At 40.7% G+C, this 24,948-nt stretch overlaps 1 protein-coding gene across 4 annotated transcripts in view; it reads left to right on the top strand.

Moving 5' to 3' along the window:
• The window catches only part of DIAPH2 (diaphanous related formin 2), a 1,499,255-nt gene extending 1,477,222 nt beyond the window's left edge, over nucleotides 1-22,033 (top strand). For all 4 annotated transcript variants that reach the window (XM_033944799.1, XM_033944798.1, XM_033944797.1 and 1 more), the window contains one exon: nucleotides 19,809-22,033. Coding sequence is in view for 3 of the 4 variants with exons in the window: in XM_033944798.1 (XP_033800689.1) it covers nucleotides 19,809-19,873 (65 nt within the window). In the remaining variant the exon portion in view is untranslated. The remainder of the gene's footprint in view (nucleotides 1-19,808) is intronic.
• The last annotated feature ends 2,915 nt before the right edge of the window (nucleotides 22,034-24,948 follow it).

Genomic DNA, 24,948 nt, shown 5'->3' with positions numbered 1-24,948 from the left:
CCATATGAGAATAGATAACATTGAAGATAGGTACATTTAAGCCAGCCGGTGTCAGGCATTCTTCTCTATATTTTTGAAGATTTTTAATACATCCATGCCAAACCCTATTTACTTTATGCTATATCCTGTTTAGATTTTTGCCAGGCACTAGTGAATGGATTGTTCACCTTGAAGATGGGTTACTGGACTAGATGGACCACTGGTCTGACCCAGTAAGGCTGTTCTTATTTTCACCGCTTAGGTCCTTAATTGGTAAAGGCAGTATATCAAATCAATAAATAATAATTAAGATCCTAAGCCCATTTCTTTGCATATCTCAATAAAAGTGCTAAAATAGCAGATGAAGAGCTCCACAGAATATTTCAGGCACTATACAACAGTGTTTAAATTGGAAAGGTAGGCTTAGGAAGAAATAACTGTTGGGGCTAAAATGCCCTGGAGGAGGGGGGAACGGATTAAAGAGTGGGCCTTTGACTTTGCGGAGAGAGGAAACCTGACCAGAAACACTTATGCAGGTACCCAGGGCTACGTTAATTAAGCTGTGGTAGAATGGCATGATATGTATTCATTTATTTTCAAAATATGTAGTCCACCTTTGCAATTATAGGCAATCCCCAGGTTAAAAACACCCAACTTATGTTGGAATCTCCCTTCCATGTCCCAATATGCCCTTCTTCCTCCCTTCCATGTCTCAACATGCCCCTCTTTATCCTTCCCTGCCTCTATTCTGTGTCCCAGGTTCATGCCTCCCTCCTGCGGGTGTTTAACTGTTCTAGCCGGCTCCCTCCTCCTAGCTGCATTTCTTTTCACAAAGCCGCAAGCAGCAGCTCCTACATACTGACCGAGGCTGACCCAGAAGCATTTCTTCTGACATCAAAGAGAAAGCTTCTGCGTTAATTGCAGGCTGCGTGTAGGAACCGCGGTCATGGCTTTGTGAAGAGAAGTGCAGCTGGGAGGGAGGGAGATGGGCACTTTGGGACATAAGATAGAGGATGTGCATGGTGACACAGAAGGAAAGGAGGGAGCATAAACTTCGGACAAAGGATGGAATGAAGGAAAGAAGGAGGGAGGAGGGAGGAGGCATGAACTTATGACATAGAATGGAGGGAGGGAGAGAAACAGGAATTGAGACATAGGATGTAAGAATGGATGGAGTGAGGGAAAGATGTTGATGTGGGGGAGGGAATAGAAAGGGAGATTTGTTGGGCATGGGTGTCCAAGTGAGATGGAGAAAGAGATGGTGCACATGGGGAGATGAAGAAAAAGGAGAATTGAGCATAGGGAGGAAGAGAGAAATATTAGACATGGAGGTGGGAGAGAGGTGAAGTACAAACACATGGAGGAGAGAGAGATAAGAGGGATCCAAATTACATATAAATTCAACTTAAGAATGGTTTAAAAAAAATGGAACTCATTCCTATATACAAAACAGATCACAATAAAAGCATTCATGAAATCATAATAAAAACACAAATGAACAAAACTAACGCTAGCTTTTACAATGCTGTGGTAGAGGTTTCTACTGTGGGCGGACGAGTAAATGCGCAGACGCTCATAGAATTCCTATGTGCATCAGGTCATTTATCTTGCCAGCCCGCAGTAGAAACTTCTACTGCGGTTTAGTAAAAGGATCTCTAAATTAACATAAAATTTAAATCAGTACACAATGTAAACAATCCAAAATATTTCTGACAAAAATTAATAAACTACTTTCTAAAGCGCATACAACTTTCTTCCAAACATAATGCCCCAGGAAACAAAATAACCTAGTATGGGGCCAGCACTAAAAAATCAATGGTCTGGATAAATGACAACAGCTTACATTTAACTTGTGGAATTACTAATCCTTTTTCTTCTAGAAGTAAAGCATTAATGAGCTTACAGCACGTCAACTTATCCTTCAAAAAAGGCAGAGCCTCATTGTTTAAAACTCTAAAAATCAATGTATAAACCTTACACCGCGTTTACTGTTAGCCAGTGTAGAGCTCCCAGTACTTGTGTGATACATTTATAGCTGCTGGCTTTCATTAATGCACAGGCTGCAGAATTCTGAGCCACTTACAATGCTCTTAGGATACTTTTAGACAGACCCAGAGAAACTGCTTTGTAATATTCCAAATTGCTTAGACTAGTGGTTCCCAACCCTGTCCTGGAGGTCCACTAGGCCAGTCAGATTTTCAGGATAGCCCTAATGAATATGGCATGAAGCAGATTTGCATGCCTGGCACCTCAATTATATGCAGATCTCTCTCATGCATATTCATTAGGACTATCCTGGAAACTCGACTGGCCTGGTGGTCCTCCAGGAGAGAGTTGGGAACCACATGGCAAGCAAAATTCTACAGAAATCTAAGGTAGACAAAAAATACGTATGCTAATCTGAGACGTAAACACAACTTACTAAATAATCTTGTATTCTTACTATAATCAGATCTCTCAACTGAAGCCTTAGATCAAGTTTAATTTCCAGGGTTTATACAACAGTTGAAGTCAGAGCTCTTATATCTCCCATCATAACCAACTCCAGAGAACTAGATAATGAATAAGGACAATATTCTCTAAGATAAATGAAGTGTTAAGGCACCTACTGGCGTCTTAATAAACAGCACCAGAATCATGCCTCCATAGGTGCTTTATGGTGCCTAATGCCAATGTAGGCATAGCTAACACCAGAAGTGGTGTTAGGCACTGGTATGCACTTCCGGAGGCGCAATTCACATCAAAGGTAGGCACCGGAAATGTAGGCCTTAAAAACCCTGGCCTACATTTCCAGTGTCTACCTTTGACGGAGGCGCGATTCTCTAAACGGCACAGTCATATGATTGACACACAATTGGTGGCTGCTTTTAAGGTGGCCGCCGACTGTGGGGCCATTTAGAAAATCTGGGCCTAAGTACATAAAAGCTGTCGTACTGGGTCAAACCAAAGTGCATGAAGCCTAGTATTCTGCAATCCAGGCCACAAGTTCTGTCTTGTTCCTAAAAAAATAGATAGATGTCATGCTGTTTTATTAAAGGAATAACCAGTGACTTTCCTTGAGTCTCCCTTGTTAATAATGTTTTATGAACTTTTCTTCCAGGAACATATCCAAACCTTTCTTTTTAAATCCAGCTATACAAACTAAATCCTCTGACAAAGAATTCTAGAGCTTAAATGAGCATTGAGTGAGAAAATAATCTATCACAATTTGTTTTAAATATGCTACTAGGTAACTACAGTACAGCATATGGTGTGTGCAGTAATTTTTGTATATTTTGAAAGAGTTTAAAGCTAATTTGTCCTTACAAAAATGTGCATGGGGCAAAAATTCTCAGTTCAAGTGGTTTGTTTTTTTTTGGTTTTTTTTACTGATATTCAGATATTTATTTAGTTCATTTCACACATCTATTCTAAGAAACAATTTAAACAGAAGTTAAAACTTTTTAGCATGCACTAAGGTCATGTGTTAGCTGTTATGCAGTTTAGCACACCGTAACAGATAACACAAGAATGCATTTACCTTTGCAGTAAAAAACGCTATTAGTGTGTGTTAAATCATGTGCTAATGAAGCTTTGTTTAGAAGGCATTAATGAATGGACCTTGGGTAGTGAATAGGTATGAGTGCTCCCTTCAATTAATTCGCTGGGCTGGCAAACTATTATTGCAGAGGCACTAAGGCCCATGTTCTCTAAATAACTCTTTAACTTAGGTGCCCTACCAGTGCCTAAGTTAAGTCCAAAGCGCCATTTAAAACAGTACTTAAAAGAAATTTCAAGGTGCTGGAATTGCATGACTAATGCCAAAAGTGACATTGGGCGCCATAAAGCGCCTACGTAGTTGCGATTCATATCAAAGGTAGGCACCGGAAATGGAGACCTTGAAAACCTGGCCTACATTTCTGGCTCCTGCCTTTGCGGGAGGCACGATTCTTTAAATGGCAACATCATGTGATTGACATGCGATTGGTGGCCACTTTTAAAGCGGCTGCCGACAATGTCACCATCTAGAGCACAGGTGTCAAAGTCGGTCCTCGAGGGCCGGAATCCAGTCGGGTTTTCAGGATTTCCCCAATGAATATGCATGAGATCTATGTGCATGCACTGCTTTCAATGCATATTCATTGGGGAAATCCTGAAAACCCGACTGGATTACGGCCCTCGAGGAGGGACTTTGACACCCCTGATGTAGAGAATCCGGGCCTAAGGGCTAGATTCTATAAATGGCTGCTAAGTGTTGCCTATATTATAGGCATCACTCTGCGCAGTTGTCAATCCTAGGTGTCCTTTACAGAATTCTGCCTAACTGGTACTCAGATGTTTAGCAATGCCTAAATCAACCACGGCTATAGTCTACCCTTAACCATGCCTTCTTTTCAGGTAGGCATTGTTAGGCGTCGGAGGGCGCCTTAAGCATTGCTAGGTGTCTTATTAATTCCACATGGAACTCTTAATTGGTCATTTAATTTATTTTTTGATTGGTTGAAAACTGGTGAAGTCAATTACCATGCCAATTAAGCCAATTAAAAAAAGTTCCATGTGGATTCTGTTAGGCATCGCTAGGTGTCCTTGATTAGGGCCCCTAGTGGCATCTAATGTAGGCGTCCTATACAGGATCCGGCCCTAAGTGTATCTCCATTGACAGCACGTTGGTCCCACACATTAATAGCAGCATTAGCACATAGCCTAGTAAGAAATTGTAGGGAATACTCTTTTTGGGTGCCCCATTACTTCTGGACTTGGTACACTGAATAAGCCTGCATTACCGTGTGTTAAGCCCGGATCTTACTGCATTTAGTAAAAGGGCCCCTAATTGATTTAATGCATGCTAATTTGGAGTTTACTATTTTTATGGTACACTATCAAACCAAATATGCCCTAATCAAAGTGAATCCCTAGCCTTTACACATTCAATTGCACTCATCATTTTATAGCCCTTTATCCTATCTTCCCTTGGCTGTCTTACCTTAAAGCTGGAGATCCCTAAGCTTTTTAGCCTTTCCTCATAGGGTGGTTCTTCCACCTGCCATATCATTTTCATTGCCCTGGTCTGTAGCTTTTCTAATTCTGCCTTATCTTTTGAAATGCAGGGATCAGAACTGGACACAATACTCAAGGTGTGATAGAGATATTCTGCTTACTTTTATGGCAACTGCTGTACTCTAAGCAGAAAATTCCAACATATAGTCCACAATGATGCTTAGAGAATTTTCCAGGGCAGTGACCCCAGTGCTGCCACACCAAAGACCAGTCAGTTTCTATGGGCTTGGTGTGTTTACTGTAGTAGCATCGCTACCATGGCTTTGTTAAAGGAGCCCTTAGTATCATGTAGGTTTGGTTTGATTTTTACTTTTTTATGTAAATCAGTTTGCACTTGACCACATTAAATTTAATCTATCTGGATGCTTAGGGCTCCTTTTACAAAGGTGCGCTAGCGTTTTTAATGCACGCATCGGATTAGCGCGCGCTAGCCTAAAATCTACCGCCTGCTCAAAAGGAGGCGGTAGCAACTAGCGCGCGCAGCAATATAGCACGCGCTATTCCACGCATTAAGGCTCTAGCGTGACTTTGTAAAAGGAGCCCTTAGTCTCCCAGTCCTTCCCACAGTTTCTCACAAATCGCTTCTGATTTTACAACTTTGTCTAACTGTATATCCAGTGGTGTAGTGGGGGGCAGACTGCCCCCAGTGCCATCTTTGTGGGGGGCGCAAGAGTCCTTTTACTAAGGCATGTTAGCCGATTTAGCGCATGCTAAATATTAGCGCGCACTAAATGCTAATGTGTCCATTATATTCTATGGGCGCGTTAGCTTTTAACACGCGCTATATAGCATGCGCTAAAATGGCTAGCACGCGCCTTAGTAAAAGAGGGGGGGTAAATGTTTGCCAGCACAAGCAGCGTCTTCCACTTGCTGCTCGTGCCGGCCTCATCTCCCTTCTGTCACTTCCTAGTTGCGGGACTAGGATGTGACTTCGGAAGGGAGACGAGGCCGGCGCGAGCAGCAGGTGGAGTATGCTTGCACCAGTGAATGTTTCAGGAGGTACGCGGGGGATGCTCACGCATTGGGGATGAGCGGGGACACACAGCACGGTGATGCCGGGTGCCAACTTCCCTCGCTATGCCACTGTTAATATCATCTCCAGATTTGATCGCATCATTATTCACGTATCCGGATCATTTAGAAATGTTGCAAAGCACTGGTACCAGTACAGACTCCATAAAGAAAATTGATCATTTAGCTCAGTTTTCTTTTAACCACTTCACTATCCACAATTGGCAAACTATCCTGTGACTTTTTTTTATGTCTTCAGGAGTCTCTCATGATTGACTATGTCAAATGCCTTCTGAATATCCAGAGACATCAACAGGCTCACTTAGGCCTGCCTGTCTACATGAAAGATATAGCTGGTACTATTGTTTTAAGCTAAACAATTTAACTTTAGCAGCAGTGTAAAGAAACATACTTGATCATGCCTTGAAGCAATAGTTTTATACTATACTGTCTCCTTTTATCAAGTATTACAATCTCAGTGAGGTTACTATAATTGAGTTTGTTTAACCACCTCTGTATTATTGCTTGGGTTAAGACTATAGTTTGCAAAATGTGTGGTTCGTGATAGAGAGCAGAATTACTAGCTGCCAGTAAGGATTAGAAGAAAGTGAGATATGGAAAGCGATTTAATCTTTTCATTTTGTTACTTTAGCTGTCTGGAAAATAACTTTTTTTTTTCTCCTGGCCCAGCCGAGTTTATACTGATAAGATACTGAATTAATAAATTGAAACTATTGAGATTCTTTCCTTTAATAGCATAGCTACTGCTGTCTATTAGAATAGGTCTCTAGTGATACAGGCCTTCCAACTACTGTAGAACTACCTCAAGATTGGAAGGATCTGCCACAGGCAAAGTAGGAAGTCCTGGGAGATGGGTCTCTGTGTATCATGAATTGACCCACTACAAGCCTATACTGTTACAACCCTGTTTACCAAGAAGCATGAGACCGAGTTAGGCCAACACTATTTATTTGATAAAAAGGCTAATAAATCCTAGTGCATGTGTATCAATTTTCAGCAGATAGCTGACTGCCTGACAGGAAGAATGTACTTGACTACCAGCTGAGGAAACAAGAAGGCAGGTGATCTGCAAGATCCAGTATGGTACAGACAAACATCAGACCAAATGAAGAAAGTCTACACAACAATTTATTCACCATATCATGTAATTAAGACACCAAAAATCTGACATGGCTGTGTTTCACCCACAGAAGGGCTATGTCAGGGACATAAACTGCCTGTAATATACAGGCCTCTTTCACAGACAAAAGAAGTGGACAGAGATTTAATAGAAGACATTCAAAATATAGCTGTAAAAGTAGAAATGGCACTAATAGGTGATTTTAATATACCAGATGTTTATTGGGGTATCCCTGTTGTGGGGTTTCCTAGAAGTAGTGAGATCCTGGATTCTCAATAAGAATTGTTCCAGCAATTGGTAATGGAACCCATATGGGATGGGGGCCATACTGGACTTAGGACCAGATTCTGTAACCGGCGCCAATATCAGTGGCCGCCATAAAAGTGGCTGCCGATTGCAAGTCAATCACACATTGGCACTAGTTTCAGAATTGCACCTACGGGAAAGATAGGCACTGGAAATATAGGCCAGGGTTCCTCAGACCTATAGTTCTGCCACCTATCTTTGTGTGACTCAATCTACATAGATGCTTTAGACCACCTAATGCCACTTCTGGCATTGGCCAAGCCTACTTTGGCGTTCGGCAGCCTAAAGCACCTATGTAGGCGGGATTCCAGTGTCTTTTATTTAGGCACTGCTAGCTGCTTCAACCTTGCCATTTTTGACATTTCTAACAGCATTCTTCAATTAACTTAGGTGCCAATAGGGTGCTGTTTTTAAAATTTCCCCCTTAGTACTTACAAATGGGGAATGTGTTTCTGATGTTATAGTGGGTGATCATTTGGCACGTGCAGAAAGAGCTCATTCGAAAGTGAAAGTACTAGACTTAAAAAAAAAACAACTAACTTTGTTCAGATTGGGGATAACATAAAGGCATTGTCTGAATGGGAACATCTGGAAGAAGTAGGAAAGCAATGGGTAAAACTGAAAGGAGCTATTGTAAGGACAACAAACCATTTTGTGAGGAAAAGAAAGCCGCTTTGGTTCTCATAGAAATATGATGGCAGCTAAGAACCAAATGGCCCATACAGTCTACCCATCCACAGTAACCATTATCCCTTCCTCTCTCTAAGAGATCCCATGTGCCTATCCCACGCTTTCTTGAATTCAGAGACAATTTGTCTCCACCAACTCTTCTGTGAGACTGTTCCATGCATCTACCACCCTTTCTGTAAAAAAAAGTATTTAATTAGATTACTCCTGAGCCTATCACCTCTTAATTTCATCCTATGCCTTCTCATTCCAGAACTTCTTTTCAAATAATCTCACCTATCCAAGTACTATATCCAAGCAGCATTTAACTATGTGAGTAAGAACTATAAAGTAATAAATATACCAGTCAATATTCATAGCAAATTAACTGCCTGGAAATGGCTGCTGACTGGTTAACTTGTCTGTGTGCACCTATCTAGTCATTTTCAGGAGCACTTAACCAGTTAGTGACCAATTAGCTATGAAGTGGAAGCTGGTTACATTGGGGCATTCCAGAGGAATTTTAGGAGCCAGAAATGACCAGCTATGTTTAGCACATAAATTGGATCAAATAAATAGCAGTCCTATTTCTACATGCTATCCCATGGTTGTTTAAATCTGAATATTGACTTAACCAGGCATTTGTTAAGCATCTTTTAAACAACTAGAAATTCACTGCCAAAGCCAGCACAGGACCCGGCATTGAATTTCCAGTTTTAGCGACAGTGTTTGTCAAAAGAACACTGTCACCACTGGGCTGAATATCAGCCAGATAGTGATTAAAATCAGGAGCTAAAAGCCAGAGTTAGGTCCATTTAAAATATTACTTAGCTTCATAAAAATAAAGATTACTAGCAGCTCTCTCCAAACAGCAGCCAGAAATGGTAGCCTATTGCAGAGAATCTGTTGCTGCTGCTAATCATTTGCAGCCTTTATGCTCTGACAGCAAAAGGTCAAAGATCAGGACTTAATAAAAGCTTCATAAAACCATTAAAAAGAATGAAATCACAAAATCATATTAAACCAGCCGTGTAGCAGGCTTGAAGTAAAGGGACAGATTCTATAAATGGTGCCTAGGTTAGACCCTGCTAGGTACCCTAATCACAGATGCCTAGCAATGCATAAGCTAAATGTGTGTGCAACTAAATTATTTTTTAATTGGTTAAATGGTGAGGTAATTGACCACACCATTAAAAACTGATTTTATCGCCAGCTGGAGCAGCATTAGTGCCAATGCACATAGGAAGTCTATGAGCATCGGAGCTTTTACCACCATGGCTGTCGATAAACAATAACATGGCTTCTTAAAAGAGGGGGTAAAGTTGTGCACGGTACCTAGTGATGACTAAGTTGAGGCGCTTTCCAATGCCTGATGACGCCTACCTGAAAAGTAGGAGTGGTTAAGGGCAGAAAATAGGTGTGGTAAACTTAGGCGTCTCTAGAAGTGCAAGATAGATGGTGGCAAATTAGGCCAGGTATAACCTGGCTTAATAAACTGGTGCCTACCTCTAGGACGCCTGTCGAAGCCTAGCGATGCCTAAGCACACCTAGGTGCCTCTGAGTGTGATTCTATAAGCAGCATCTAGCAGTTGATTGACTACTGCATGGACTGGCACCTAAAAGGTGCAGTTGTGCACCGTGTGTAGAATTTTGCCCAAAGTGCATATATAGAGCAAGCCTTAAATGAAAATGATCCTGCAAACTGTAGAACGCTGAAAAACAACAGTGCTATCAAATTCAATCCAAATCAACTAAAATAAATCAAGAATCACTTGCACACATCTGTAGTTTTTTTGCTCTTGATTTTAATAACTGTACTTATTACTTTATAGTTCCTATCAAGCAGATACTTTTGCCTGGACACACCACTTGGGTAGGTTTTTATTTCACCTCTACGAGTTTTTTAACTAGTGCTATTAACAATTACATTGATGTTGCCAGAATTTTTATGTTTTAAATCAATTTTTCCCGTATTAAGCGAGTGTTTCAATAATTATTGTGTTACTTTATTTATTTATATCATTTACCATATGTTTTCCTTCATTAACATGTTTTTGTGCCCTTGATGCATCCTTTGTATGAACGCAACATGGCCGTGTTGGGCTTTTAATGTTTTTAATTGCACGTAGTGGTGAATACATTATGGGCTCCTTTTACGAAGCCACGTTAGCGGTTTAACGCACGTAATAGCACGTGCTAAACTGCCAGCCACGCTAGATGCTAATGCCAGCATTGAGCTGGCGTTAGTTCTAGCTGTGTAGCGTGGGTTTAGCGCAGGCTAAAAAGCTGAATGCTCTAAAACCGCTAACGCGGCTTCGTAAAAGGAGCCTTATGTTACGGACTTTCTTTGTTTGGTCTACCAATTGACTACCAGCTAATCATGCCACCAGTTCTGGATGAAGAAGAAACCCTTTACATTTCCCCATCTAGACACGGGCTCTTTGAAAAGCAGAGGTGCCAGATATGCAGAGCAAATTCCATGCTAACTGACCAAAATAATGCCCAAGGGGTGTCAGTGAAAGGGAACCTATTGAATAAACTTCAGATAGATGGGCAGATTGGATAGGCCATACAATCTTTGCCTGCCATTATTTTCTTTCTTTGGTTTTTGTTTCTGTGACACCAAACAACTCATTTACTAAGCTGCATTAAGCTGCCAACTTGGCTTTTACTGAGTAGAAGACAGTAGCGTGGAACTGTACTACTGTCTACTACAGGGGTGTCAAAGTCCCTCCTGGAGGGCCGCAATCCAGTCGGGTTTTCAGGATTTCCCCAATGAATATGCATGAGGTCTATTAGCATACAATGAAAGCAGTGCATGCAAATAGATCTCATGCATATTCATTAGGGAAATCCTGAAAACCTGATTGGATTGCGGCCTTCCAGGAGGGACTTTGACACCCCTGGTCTACTATGTTAAAAACAGTAGCACACAGTAAAAAAATTCTGCAGTACCTGGCTAATGTGGCAGTTGGGTGTGGCATGGGTGGGTGTGGCTAGCTGAGATAAATAATGCACAGTTCAGTGCTACATGCCAGTTGTCAGGACTGTTGATAGTGCAGCTAAACTTATTGCCGCCTGAAGAGGAGGTAGTAACTGCAGTTGCACTGCTAGCAGTTTGGTAGCACATTGTACAGATCAAGCCTAGGAGACCCCTGAAGTCCCGTAAACACTCTATACAGGCACTTTTGAGAGAACATTATCCAATCTACATAATACTCCCCCCAAAAAAAACTTGTTTGTATTTCTGTTCTTATTTGAACTGCTAAATAATCCTTTTGCAGTTTGTAGTGTGGGTGAAAAAAAATCAATCTCTTAATATTAAATGTTCAGATCCCAGACTGCCATCTTCAAACTGCCTGGTATGCGTTCAAGTTAATAGGAGGAAAAACCTCAGAACCCATTTACCACAAGTCATGAACTTTGCCAGTAAACATGAAAGAGAGAAATCTTCATTGGTTAAAAAAACCTCCTATTACTATTGTTTTTGTTTCAATACTCTTACTATTTGAATGTGCATAAATATATACTACCTTATCAGCTACCCTAAGCATTGGGAATTTTATTAAAAGGTAAGTAATTAAGCACAGATCGTATAAATTAAGTAATTGGTGATGAGCACAACATATACATATTTATGTGCATTTGAGTAGTAAGAGTATTGAAATAGTAACACCGTGCAGTTTAAAGATGGCGGTCTGGGATTTGAACATTTAATATTAAGAGGTTTTTTTTCACCCACACTACAAACTGCATAAGGATTGTTTAGCAGTTCAAGTAAGAACAGAAATAAAAACAAGTTTTGGGGGGACCTCTGAAGTCTTCTGTTTTTAGTACAGTGTTTCTCAATATGAGGTAACCGTTCCTTTAGCTGCCTGTTGTGAGTACAAGGATGTTGCCTGCCCGTCGGCTGAAGCTGCCTCTGGGAATCCCTCCTTCCTGCCCTCCTGTACAAGCCGCTGCCAGGAATCCCTCCTTCCTGGCCTCCACCCTTCTGTCAAGCCGCTACTGGGGATCCCTCCTTCCCGCCTGCCCCCCCTCCATCAAAGCTGACCCAGAGGGCTTCCCTCTGATGTCAGAGCTGATGTCAAGAGGAAAGCCTCCCGGGTGGAGGGGGGAGGGAGAGCCCATGTACCTCCTTCTGCCTTCAGCGGCTCTTGTTGCAGGGACGCACAGGCAGCGGTTCACATGCTGCATGTAGCTGACCCGGACACCTTCTATCTGATGTAAGAGTTGATGTCAGAGGGAAGGCTTGTGGGTCATCCACAAGCAGTATGTGAATCGCTGCCTGTGCATCCCTGCAACGATTACAGCTGAAGGCAGAAGGAGTGAGTGTGACTCGAGCAAGTAAGGGAGAGAGGGGACATGATCTGGGAGAAAGGAGGGGGGGAAGAAGCACGTTGGGATAGGGGAGGAACATGATTTTGGGATAAAGGCTGGAAGGCAGGGAGGGGGGGCACAAACTCAGGACACATAAAGGAGGGGGCATGAACATGGAAACAGAAGGGAAGGAGGAAGGGGGCACTAACTTGGGACATAGGCGGGTTGGAATAGAAAGAGAATTGTTGGGCATGAGTCTGTGAGTGAGAGGGAAAGAGATGGTGCATATGGAGAAAGGAAGAAAGAGGAACATTGAGCATAGAGAGAGAGAGGTGTGAGGTAGATATGCATGGAGAATAGAAACATGAGAGGGAAAAATGTTGGATATGGTGGTTGAGAGAGAACAGAGGGACAGATTGAAGGGGATGCAAGGGGGGAGTGTTGGACATAGTGATGGAGGGAGAGATGTGGCATTGTGCTGGAGAGGGGTGATAGAAGAAATGGGCATGGGGCTGGTGGGCAGTGGTAAAAAATGCTGCACATGGTCCAGTAGATGAGAGAGGGAGAAATGTTGGATGTGGCAGTAGAGGGGGTGGGAGAGATGGACAGTGAGAGAGAGAGAGGGAGAAATGTTGCCAATAGGGGTGGAGAAGAGAGAAATAAAGTTTGGACTCATGGAGGGACAAAGAGATGTTAGTTGGGGAAGCGGATGGGGTCAAGAGGAGAGCAAGCATGCAGGAGGCAGAAATAAATAAATGTTGAATGCACAGTCAGAAGGGAGTGAAACCAGAGACTCATGAAATCACCTGGCAACAAAGGTAGGAAAATGATTTTATTTTCAATTTAGTGATCAAAATGTATCAGTTTTGAGAATTTATATCTGCTGTCTATATTTTGCACTATATTTGTCTATTTTTCTATAGTTCTTACTGAAGTGACATTGCATATTTTAAAGTCATCTGCCTCGACCTCTTTGAAAAAAAGAATATAAATGATAATTAACATTTTCTGTGCTTTGTGGGTTTTTTTTTAAATTTTGTGGTTACCATTATGTATTAAGATTCATTATGTATTAAGATTATATTGTGTATATGAAAAATGGATGGAAGAAATTGCATTACAATTAGTACTATTATTAGGGGGTGGAGTCTGGAGAGGAGCTTAGGTGGGGGTACTCAGTTGATATTTGTTAGACTTAGGGGATACTTGGCTTGAAGAAGTTGAGAAACACTATTCTAGTACATTAATGTATTATCTGGTCTCATAACCGAAGAACTCACCACGATGATTTGAATTTTTTTTTTTTTTTTTTTGCATTGCCTGCACCTGTTATATGTTTTGTGGTAGTTTTAATACTCTAGCACTTCCGAATGGAGTACATAGTGCCTTATCTGACCTGCTTGAATCAAAAGCTCATTACTCATGTTAGCCGTTAGTGTTGCACTGAATCTTGCTACTGCCTTTTGTTCATATACACCATCTGCTCTCAGTGTACTGTTTCCTGGAGTAATCGCAGATTGAATGTGGCTAACGTAGGCATCAATTGTCTTCACAGATGCTTTCTTCATAGTATCTCATTAGAAATGTACAGCAGGGTCTAGTCTTGTTACATGAATATGCTCTCATTTCATACTTTGCTTCGTTCACTGAGGGTTGTTTCAGGGCAGAGTGTGTGCCTGTTGATCACTGAAGTCATATGCAGCCAAAGTTTCATCACCCAAGCCCTAAACGTGGCCATCTTCTTGTAAACACTCGGTTTTCCTCATTAAACTCCCCCACCCTTTGCTTAATGACTCACATAATTATATTTAAACACACGCAGTATGTAATTCAAGTTGATTGAGTCTATGCCTTGCACAGAGAGGCATTGTATAATAGTGATGCAAGTTCATTTAAAAGGTTGCAGAAGAAAATTTATTTTGATATATCGCAAAATATGTTACATCATTGCAGTAAATGTTTTGAGTAAAAGGTGTGTCCTGGTGTTTTGTAAGATATTACTGTCCCTCAGCTTCATCTGACGAGCCAGTCCTTGATCAAGCATGAATCAGATCATTAATTGATAGCAGGCCTGGGGTGACTGTATGTATATTTATATGTTGTATCAGACTCTATAATGAATATTGGGATCCTGTTGGATAAAAACATTACATAAATCTGAATTAGTGTTATCTCAAAACTTGAAAGGTTGAAATAGTCTACTATCCTAGTCATTCTAGAAAAAAAATGCATGATTGTTTTCTATGATTCTATAAAACTTGTTAAAACAATTAAGTTCTGTTTTCATATCATTTTACTTCATTATACTTTATTATACTTCATTATACTTTATATATCATCATTCGAAGGGTGTATTAACAAAGTGGTTTATGTCAGAAATGAAATAACAAATTACTGTCAAACGTATATAAAAACTACATTATCAACAACAATAAATTATCACCAACAGAGTGATTTTCAGTAATCCAATTTTAGTTCAAAATTTGGTGGGCATTGGATATTCATTAACTAATGAATACCTGAAAAACTGCTTAATTTTTTTTTTTTTTAAGAAAGAAAACAATCCTAGCATCTGATTTACATTTATATTCTCCTGAACTTGCCTTGTTATAATGAAACTGAACTGGAAAACACCCTGCTGTTTTGTAGCAGATGTCTGTTAGGTAGTTGACACAACTGGTGGTTTAAATTATTTAACATGCTGTCATGAGAAAGTGGCAAAATAATAATGATTTAGAATAGTGACCCTAAACGCTGCCCATCAAACTTTGTAAAGCCAATGTTTATTCATAGACCTGAGCTGATGATTTCCCTCTGATCTATGACCACAATTTACTAAAAACCCAGCTGATGTGAAATACCTACACAATGGATGTTGTTAAGGCATGCAATCATTTCACCCATCAGCTTTGCATCAATTTCACATTCATAAGTATTCCATAAGCTCCCCTTCAGATTTGAGATTGTAGAGGCAATTCATTCCAGCAACTGCTTGAGCTAACAAAAATGTAGAGAGCAACTTTGAAGGTAAGTAAACATGTTAGGAGTTGTATAACGCTGTAATAAATAAGGCCACTTTGAAAACCTTTCTAAAACTGCATTTTCTCTAGCATAGTAAATGTTATTTGCAGCCATCACTGGCTTACATAAGAGTGACTTCACTTGCACTGAATGTCACACTGACTTGTTTTGAACTTCTTAGTTCTCTTTAGTATTAGAAGGGGTTCTAGCATATATATAAATAAAATGCTCTCCCGCGAATCCACGGTTCGCGGTATTTTCCGACCGTGAAGAGGAGGCAGGAGAGGGCAGCCGGAGCGCCGGCGAGTGAAGGAAATCACTCATGGTATACTCCGACTGCCTCTTCCTGTACTAAAGTCAGGCCTTACCAATCAGGAGCTGCGTGTCAAAGCAGCTCCTGATTGGCGGAGCGGATTGGTGGAACGGAACCCCCGCGAATATCCGTATTGTAGATATATAGATAGATAGATATCGGTATTGTAGATAGATATACTTTAGTTAGATATGGAATGAGATGTTTCATCACAGCCCTTTAAGAGTTGCCAGTTTAGCGCAGCCCTTCTGTCGCCACTGATTAAGAGTTCAGCGTGGCCCTTTCATTGCGGGACTATTCAGTGCGGCTCTGTCAACGTGGCACTTTGACATGCTGGATCAAGGTGGGGGGTGTGGATTGAGGTACATGTGCCACATGAAATGCTGAAGTGCTGATTGGGGTGGGTATGTGGGTCAAGGTGGAGTGCTGTTTGGGGGATGGGGGGGGGCATTGCCCCCACCACCACATGTGCCACATGCCTTGAACATGAAAATGTAACTTTAAGTAAAAGGGTGCATATGGTGAAGGTGGCTTTAGTAGTCTGGGGGGTGGGCTACTAAACCATAGAGATGAGGACCCAGGCCCTTAAGCCATTCTAACCACTACATTCAAGATGGAAAATGTGAGCCTCCCCCCAATTAAACCCTACTGTACTACCATATAGGTGCCACCTACAGCCATAAGGGCTATTGGGGTTGTAGACAGTTGGATATAGTGGGTTTTGAGGATGTTTTGGGGGGGCTCACCACGACCTATAAGGGAGTTCTGGTGAGATGTTTATCTGGCACTCTTTTTGTGAAGTTCACAGCAGTGTCCTGTAAGGTACCCCACTGCTCTGTTGCCATGTCTGGGTGGCCAGTTCATCACAATGCTGGCCCCTCCCACATCCAAAAGGTCTTGTTCTGGGCGTTTGGGACTGGACAAATTTTTGGTCAAGAATGTAGTATAAAGCTAGACGTAGTGATGGTATGGACGATCAAACACCTGGACATATAGATAGACGATTTTCAGAAAAAAATTATTTTGAACGTACTTTTTGAGAATAGACATTTTGACGTTGATGACCTTTTGGCTACTAGCGCCCTATGTCCAACTTGGACTTAGACATTTCTTTTGATTATACCCCTCTATGTATGTTGTCTGTGAGCCTTTGTAAAGTCTCAAAGCTCCTGCATAAAGTTACACCTGCTCCTAGAATGTAGTCACTTTATACATGCATAAGCCCGTAGAAGTAAGTGCATATGGGTCCGATTCAGGAAATGGCGCCCAAGGTTAAGCAGCGGTAGGCACCCTACCACTGCTTAATTTAATTGGTTTAATCGGCGCATTAATTGGCTGCACCGATTAAAAACCAATTAAAAAACACAATTTTAAAAAGCGAAGGCTCTTAAGAGTGCCTTCAAAAAGGCCACACTCTGCATTAGTAGCCGTACTATTAACATGTATTACCAAATTTCCCCATGTATAGGCCGCTGCTTATACATGGGTTTTACCTGTGTATTGGGTGTGGCGTGCTTAAATGGAGTGGCTTATCTAAAGACATTAAAAGTCGCTGTTAGAAAAGCCGGCCCATTAGAGGAGTACCGTAGCTAAACTTTTTAAAAACTCAACCCCCTTAAATACCTTGTACCGCGCTGCTGCTCTTCTCTCGAGCCTGGTGGGGTTTGAGGCCAAATTTTACAGAACTTGAACGTGCCGGCTTTCCTGAGCAAACTGTGGACACTAGTGGAAGGTTTGGACACCAACAAATTAATCACTTGGAGTCAGGTTGGTGCCGGCCTTGGAGCTTGGGCCCAGGCCCCTCTGTATGCACTGCTATCGGACTCCAGAGACATCTCTGCTGGCAGGCGCTGCCGCCTCCATTCTCGCTGTGCAAGGCAGGAGCGATGTTTTCGATCTCAAGCCTGGCCCCGTACGGCTTACTGAATGGCCGCCATCACGTGAATTGACGGCAGCCAATCAGGAAGGGCGTGGGGCGAGGCTTGAGATCGCAAACATCGCTCCTGCCCTGCACAGCGTTTTTAGAGGAGGCAGGCCCGGCCATCCAGGAGGTACTGGAGAGGGAGGTATTTAAGGGGGTGGATGATGTATAGGATACCCCATTGGGTAGGCCAATGTAGGTTTTAAAACTCTTAGATAAGCTGTGGCTAGTAAGATGGGACAGCTTATCTAAGAGTTTTAAAAACTACATCGGCATTTCCTGCAGCCTATACAAACGGGCAGGCAGCCTATACATGAGGAAATACCATTGCTCCATGTTAGTGGAAAGGCTTCCTTCTCCCAAGTGCTGTGGATGCCCCAACAATTAATGCGGAGGTTTTATAGCTATCACAGTTTAACTTTTATAGTTTATGTACATTATCCTCAAAATTTTACTACAGAAAATAGCATTATACATGCTTAAGTAGACACTTGAAAAACCTGGATGTTCCATACCAGTCGCTGGAAACAGCCCAGCATTGAATATTCAGCTTGAATGCCGGCAGCAAGCTGTCAAAAGTGCTGCCCATGCCAGCACTTAAGCAGACAGTTGTTTAATCTGAACCAGAGAGGGATTAGATTATGTATACTGTAAGTCAGTCATACGAGATGGATATGAAAGGTATTCAGATCTGCCTCATGCATATTCCTTAGGAATATCCTGAAACCACTTTTCTAAACCCCTTTTTAAATGCAGCTATGATAGCTGCTTTCACCATATCTTCTAGCAACAAATTTCACAGATTGTGCATTTGAGTGAAAAAAATACTTCCTACAATTAATTTAAAAAATGCAACCTATTATCTTCATGGATTGTCCCTTAGTCAATCTACTTTTAAAAGGATAAACAGCTATTCCCTATTTACCCCTTCCTTTACACATGATTTTATAGACCTCTGTCATATCTCCCCTCATCTTTCTCTTATTCAAGCTGAAGAGCCCTAACCTCTTTAGCCTTTCTCCACAGGGGAGCCCTTCAAACTCTTCTCTTTTCTGTCACTCTTCTCTGAACCTTTTCTTGCTCCACTATATCTGTTTGAGAAGAGGTGATGGCACACAGTACTCGAGATGCAATCGCACCATGGATCGATACAGAGACATTATGATATTCTCTGGGTTATTTTCCATTCCTTTCATCATAATACTGAGCATTCTGTCTCCTCTGTGATGACAGCATTTGGCAAAGAAGGCAGCGGGAGACTGTTGTTGGAAGGGTAAATGACAGCAACAAGCCAGTTCAGGCTGCCAGGCATTAGAAATGGGAAACGGTGGCAGGAGATCAGTGCAGGAATTGGCCACAGTATTTAAGGGGGCAGGTGCACAAGATGACTGCAAGGTCAGCAGGCAACTTGCCATGATTCCTCATCAAAAATCCATTTCAGTTGCCAGGGCCTCTGAATTTTGCAAACTGGGGGCCATGATTATAGTTTGTTTGTATATCATTACAATGTCAAGGTTGGCATGTATTGCTTCTGAAATATGACAAAATATATTATCACCAGAGGCAGAGCAGGGGGGGGGAGGGGGAAAGTGAGATATTTTTCCAGTGACTGTAAAGCACTTTGCTGTTAATCTGACATAAAAATAACGTTGAGTTGTCTTTCACACTTTCTTACCTCCTGTTTTTCTTCTGACTTGCACATTTTCACTACCTTCTGTTTTATCACTCACAGTGGTAATTGAAGTGCCTTCTTACAAAGCTACATAGATTCTTTATACAATAACAATTTTTGCCTTGGATTTTGGTTGTCACTTGCTATCGCCAAGGGAACTGTGCTAATACATTCTTTAGCACTTTTACCATCCTTTGCTTTTTCTCTGGTGGCAGAGAGAGTAATTTAAAGCTGATTGCAGCTCTCTTGACCTTCACCTGGCTGCTCCTATGCACATCCTCCCCTTCTGATCTAGCCTGCTTGCCTGCTTATTTACATATCCATCCCAGATGATTCCGAGAATCCTGTCTGAAAACCTGTTGACACTGCTGAACCCTCACGGCTGTTGTAATTCTTTGTTTTGTTTTTCTTCCTTCTGCAGATAACAAAGGGGTACCTTTGGAAAGGTCACGCTCTCGCCACAACAGGAACATCGTAGCTGTATGATTCCTTCTGAAAAGCCAAAGAACCTGAAGTGAATTAATGTTTACCTGAAACATGCATGTTCTGGAGAAATGAAAAACCTGCACAAGCAAATAATGAAGACTCTTGATTGTGAAATGAAATGAAACCCAGAGAGGCAATTAAACAGAATATAGTTAAACAACAACAACGACGAAAACCTAAAATACTGTTTTAAATGTCACTCTTCCAACCAGTGTTAAAGATCTAAAGGTCAACATAGCTTGTGTTTTCTAGTATTATTGTGTGACTAGCCAAGCCCTCCACCTGAACAAACAAATCTTTTCTTGAAAATTTTGTACAAATTTCTAGAGGAAATATTCGGTAAAGAAGAGCCGTGGGTATTGATGGTTCCTACATGCAGACGAGGAACAAGAATTTACATCAGAAATGCTCAGTTATAGGCAGTTATTGCACTTATCTTTATAAGAGAAACCCTATTAACTTGATTTTGATTGTAGAGTACTTTGTTTAGACTTTTATAGCTCATGAGTAAATGTTTTGGACGTGATTCCAGTATATCGTTCAACTAGAATTGCCATAGTAGAATAGCGTTTCCAATCATTTTTTGAAGTAAAAATATAGTACCAAATTTAAACAAATAGTAGATTGATTCAAGTTTTTAAGTATAGCTGAAATTGGGCGTTTAATTAACCTGTTATATGATACACTTTATACAAATATTTTTGAGAAAATGCACTTGTCATGTATGAATGTTTAAGCAATTTTAAAATTTATCATTTATCTGATGTACTTTTATAAGTACACTTCCATTATAAAGCCAACACTCTTTTTAAAAAAAATTTAATCTGTTCAGCTCACTCCTTTTCACCCTTATAATTCCTAGTCCTCTCATCATGACAAGTTTCCCAGTGAGATCATGGTGGTAAGAATCAGTGCCAGATGCTGTTACCAGATTTATTATGAAGAAAAGAGACTGCAGTGAGGACACCAAGACTTTATTAAGCAATCATAAAACACATCAAACAGTTTGTTTCAAAAGGACTGATAAGACCGGACCCAACATGGTCCGTGTTTCGAAGAAACACTCCTTCCTCAGGGGGCCAAACGCATGTCAGAGAAAAATGACCTGATGGATAACAACTGAATGAAAGCTGGAGACAGCTAAAAGGAATGTATGAATCAGTGAGTAACCGTTAGTGCTCTTGCGCAATGCAGGGCCTTTTGGAAACAAACTGTTTTATGATTGCTTAATAAAGTCTTGGCGTCCTGTTCATCATCATTACAGTCTCTGATCTTTTTGGTCTTCGTTTTGATATTTGACTGAAGTTAAGTTGGATTTTTTTTGTTTGTTGTTGCCTACCAGATTTATTATCCCAGCAAGTCCAGCCACTTGATCCTTCTGCTTTCCCCTGTATGTAAATACTTAGGCAAGTGATTAGTGCTGTGATATACTGTAGGTGAGTTAGTGACATTGGTAAGACATCAGTAAAGGTCCTATTCACCTATGTGCACTTCTAGTGGATTTGGCGAGAAGAATTAGAGCCTAAGAACTAGGAAGGAACATGCATTCATGAGTTCACATTTGGTTTGTATGGATACCTACAGATTTAAAATGGATGCAGATTGTCTGTATAGGCTTATATATACAGATGAATACACATTCAAACAAGCTCTTTTGCACAAATGTAAAAAATGAAGAAAAATATATAGAGAAACATCCATACATGTTTTAAACAATGAAGAAAAAATACAGAGAAACCCTCACATAGCCATCAGAAAAGCTTTATTAAAATGAAGACAAGCCCAACTTGCTTTTTTGGGTCATGCTTCCTCAAATGTGAACCTAAAAAGGCCTGCGAGTTACAAGAATATCATGGGGTTTCTGAAATTAGATAGGCAGACTGTTTTCTTCACTGAAGACTCCTCTCAGTTCAGCAGTAATGTTTGAGCAGATTTGTATGACAAAAAAGATTAGCAGAGGCAGAGTTCATATAGCAGAGCTGGGGAGTAACTAATAATTAGAATAGCAGGATGAGAACTAGGAATCTCTTCCTTGTGTCTCTCCAATGCCTCAGGTACAAACTTCGGCCTAGGTATACTGTATTAACATGTAATTGCCATGTAACATGTGACAATGACAATAATGGGGCTTGCATTAAATAAAACATATTAACTCATTAATACAGTTTAGTTAATCTAGCCCTTAGATTATATCTCTCTGGGGTCAAGGAAATACTCACTGTAATGGAAAATAAGTTGCCTTGAGCTATCAATGAAAAGGTGAGAGCTAAATATAAATAACTATAGATGCCCATGAATTGACAAATCCATATCAAATCTGATTAAATTTCACTTGGATTCACTGTATAAATTTCCACAACAATTCTGAGGGAAATCTGAAACTTGAACCAGGAAAAATCCAATTCCAAATACCATAAAATAAACCCTTTTTCGTTAAGGGCCTGATCTCGTAAACCCCCCTCCTCCCCAGTATTTAAACACCGTGATCAAGGTTGGATTCAAATGCCAGCCACAGTTTCTAAATCTACAGTATACCTGGATATTCAGCAATGGCCAATACTCAGTACTGTTTCACTGTCCTAACCTATCCAGGTATTTATCCAAATACTGTTGTTGAAAAGTGGTAATAGATTTGTTAGCTATGTATGGTTGCAACCATATTGTGGGATATCAAATTTTAATAAACTTGGAAACTTGGATAATTTCTGACTCTGCTCCCGGATTACCCTATCACTACTTAGATAATGGTGAGGCAGTCAAAGATGATAAAATCTAGGAATGGCATCAGTGAGCAGATAGGAGCAGCTTCCACCCAGATAAATGAACTGGAGCATCTTATTCATATTTCTGTTCATCAATGATTCTCTCATATTTTGTATCCATGGCAAAAAGAGAAATATTGCTCTATGTGTGCCCAGAACTTATTGACCATTAATATATGCAAGTGTCACTTGGATCAGAACTTAAGTGAACATGATGCAAAGCTAAGTTGATAGTCATGTAGTTCTTCTTCTCCCTACCCTTGTACTGACTCTCACTCAGTGCATTTTATTAACATGTTTGATCTCAGGCCATCTAGAAGTTATAGCAGTTCTTACAAATAGATGTGTCAAGGGCACTATTTAGTGCCCAACAGTTCCACATGGCTGTTGCATTTCAGCTAACAGAAAAGTGTTAGGAAGCAGAATCACACTTTATAAGGTGTCTCAAATTTTGCCTTAGAGTGACTTATTACATTGCGATAACTTATACTCCTGGATTGCTTGGCAGCTTTCTTGGTGTTGAGCAATGTTTCTGAAATTAGTCTTGCACTTCAGATTCCACATACCATTTCTCTGGCAGAAAAGAAAAGGAAGAGATCAATGAGTAGAGGAGGTGGGGGTGCTTTTAACTTCTTACGCCAGTCCAACATTTTGGATTCCTTTTTCCATTAATGAACAAGAACCCAGTTTCCCAGAGACTTGAACCAGTGCAACATATAGTGCAGCAGTTCATGACACCCCAATTTCTTTTAATGTTTAAAAAAATGGATTGTAGTTGACATGTTTAGGGTTTATTAAAATTTGATATTCCACTCAACTAACAATATATCTAAGCAATTACAATATATCCAAATAAATAAATGAAAGGAACTCCATAGAACTTAATAAGACAGACCTAAACACATTCATATTCTTCAATTATAAAAAACATAGTACGAGCAATAGTAATATCAACACAAGTCCTTAGTGTTGTGCTCCAAGGATAGCCAACCCTGCTGACTGTTTACTCTGATTCAATATACATGCAGGTTTTGATAAATCTCTTTGCTAAAGGCTTGTTGGAAAAAAATAAGTCTTTAAAAAGACCTTAAAGTTGATAGACGCTATATTGAATATAGAATAAACTTGGAATCTTGGATTAGATTTGCCACTAAATGTAAATTTTTAGGAATTTGATTCCAAAAGGAAGGGGTGAGGTAATAGAATGCTTTGGTCCTAGTGAATTCCCATCTGGCTTCCTTGACCGACAGGATAATCAGTCTATTATCCTGTAATGACCTTAAAGTTCTCAAAGGTATATATGGAATAATAGTAAGATTTTAAATAGTACCCTATATGAAATCGGTAGGCCAATGATATCGTAGACAAGGGGGATTCACGTCTTCTAACTATTTCTTATGTTCTAATAATTACCTGGTGGTTGGTGGAGTGGATATACAGTTGAAAGGCCATGTGCCCTACAGTTAAAAAAGTATTTACCATTCATTAGCTGATAACAATGCAGGTAACATGAAGCAGTTAATTCTAAAGCAGGATGCCTACTAAATGCACTGGCTATGGCCTCTATTTCAAGTGTATTCTATAAAGAAAGTAGGTGTCAACTTTATACAATACTAATGTAAATGACAAAAAACATACTTAAATGTGAGGCACAAACACTCAAACCAGTCCTATAGCTGATGTAAATGCCCTCTTCTGGATGTGTGAAAGAATGTGCGCAAATTACTGCATGGTATTCTATAATTTGTGTGTCCTGTAAGCAGTGGTGTAGTAATGTGGGGGTGGAGGGGGGGGGGTCTGCCCTGAGCATGGTCTTCCTAAGGGCGCAGCACCCCTCCTCCTCTTCGCTCCCCTCCTACTTCCGCTTCTCCCCTTGTTATGTGCACTCCTTGCCTTCCTCCATATCTTTTTTACTTCCTTGGTGCGAGGTTGCTGCCCGCATCAGTGCTCTCTCTGATGTCACTTCCAGGACCCGCACCTACGAAGTGACATCAAAGGGTGAGCCGACGTCCATGTGGGCATGCTGCTCATGCTGGAGAAGTTAAAAAGGGATGGGGGGCAGGGAACGAGGGAGGGGTGCCACCACCCCTTACTACACCACTACTTGTAAGTGATCATCTACTGCACTTAAATGACTACATAGAACACAGCCATTTACTGCCTTCTTGTGGCTAGTCAACTCCATAAAGAATTAACCCCTTAATATGCAGTAACAAATTTTGTTCTGCATTAACTTGTGCCAAAATAATAGTGCCACCCAGCAGTTAGCATAGGGATTTGCAGTTCTCTCATTTTAAAGTTGACAATTACTGT

Source organism: Geotrypetes seraphini, chromosome 5, assembly GCF_902459505.1.
Source record: "Geotrypetes seraphini chromosome 5, aGeoSer1.1, whole genome shotgun sequence".
In the NCBI taxonomy this organism is placed as follows: domain Eukaryota; kingdom Metazoa; phylum Chordata; class Amphibia; order Gymnophiona; family Dermophiidae; genus Geotrypetes; species Geotrypetes seraphini.
Note: the sequence above shows the minus strand (reverse complement) of the source record. Positions and strands in the feature narration are given on the sequence as shown.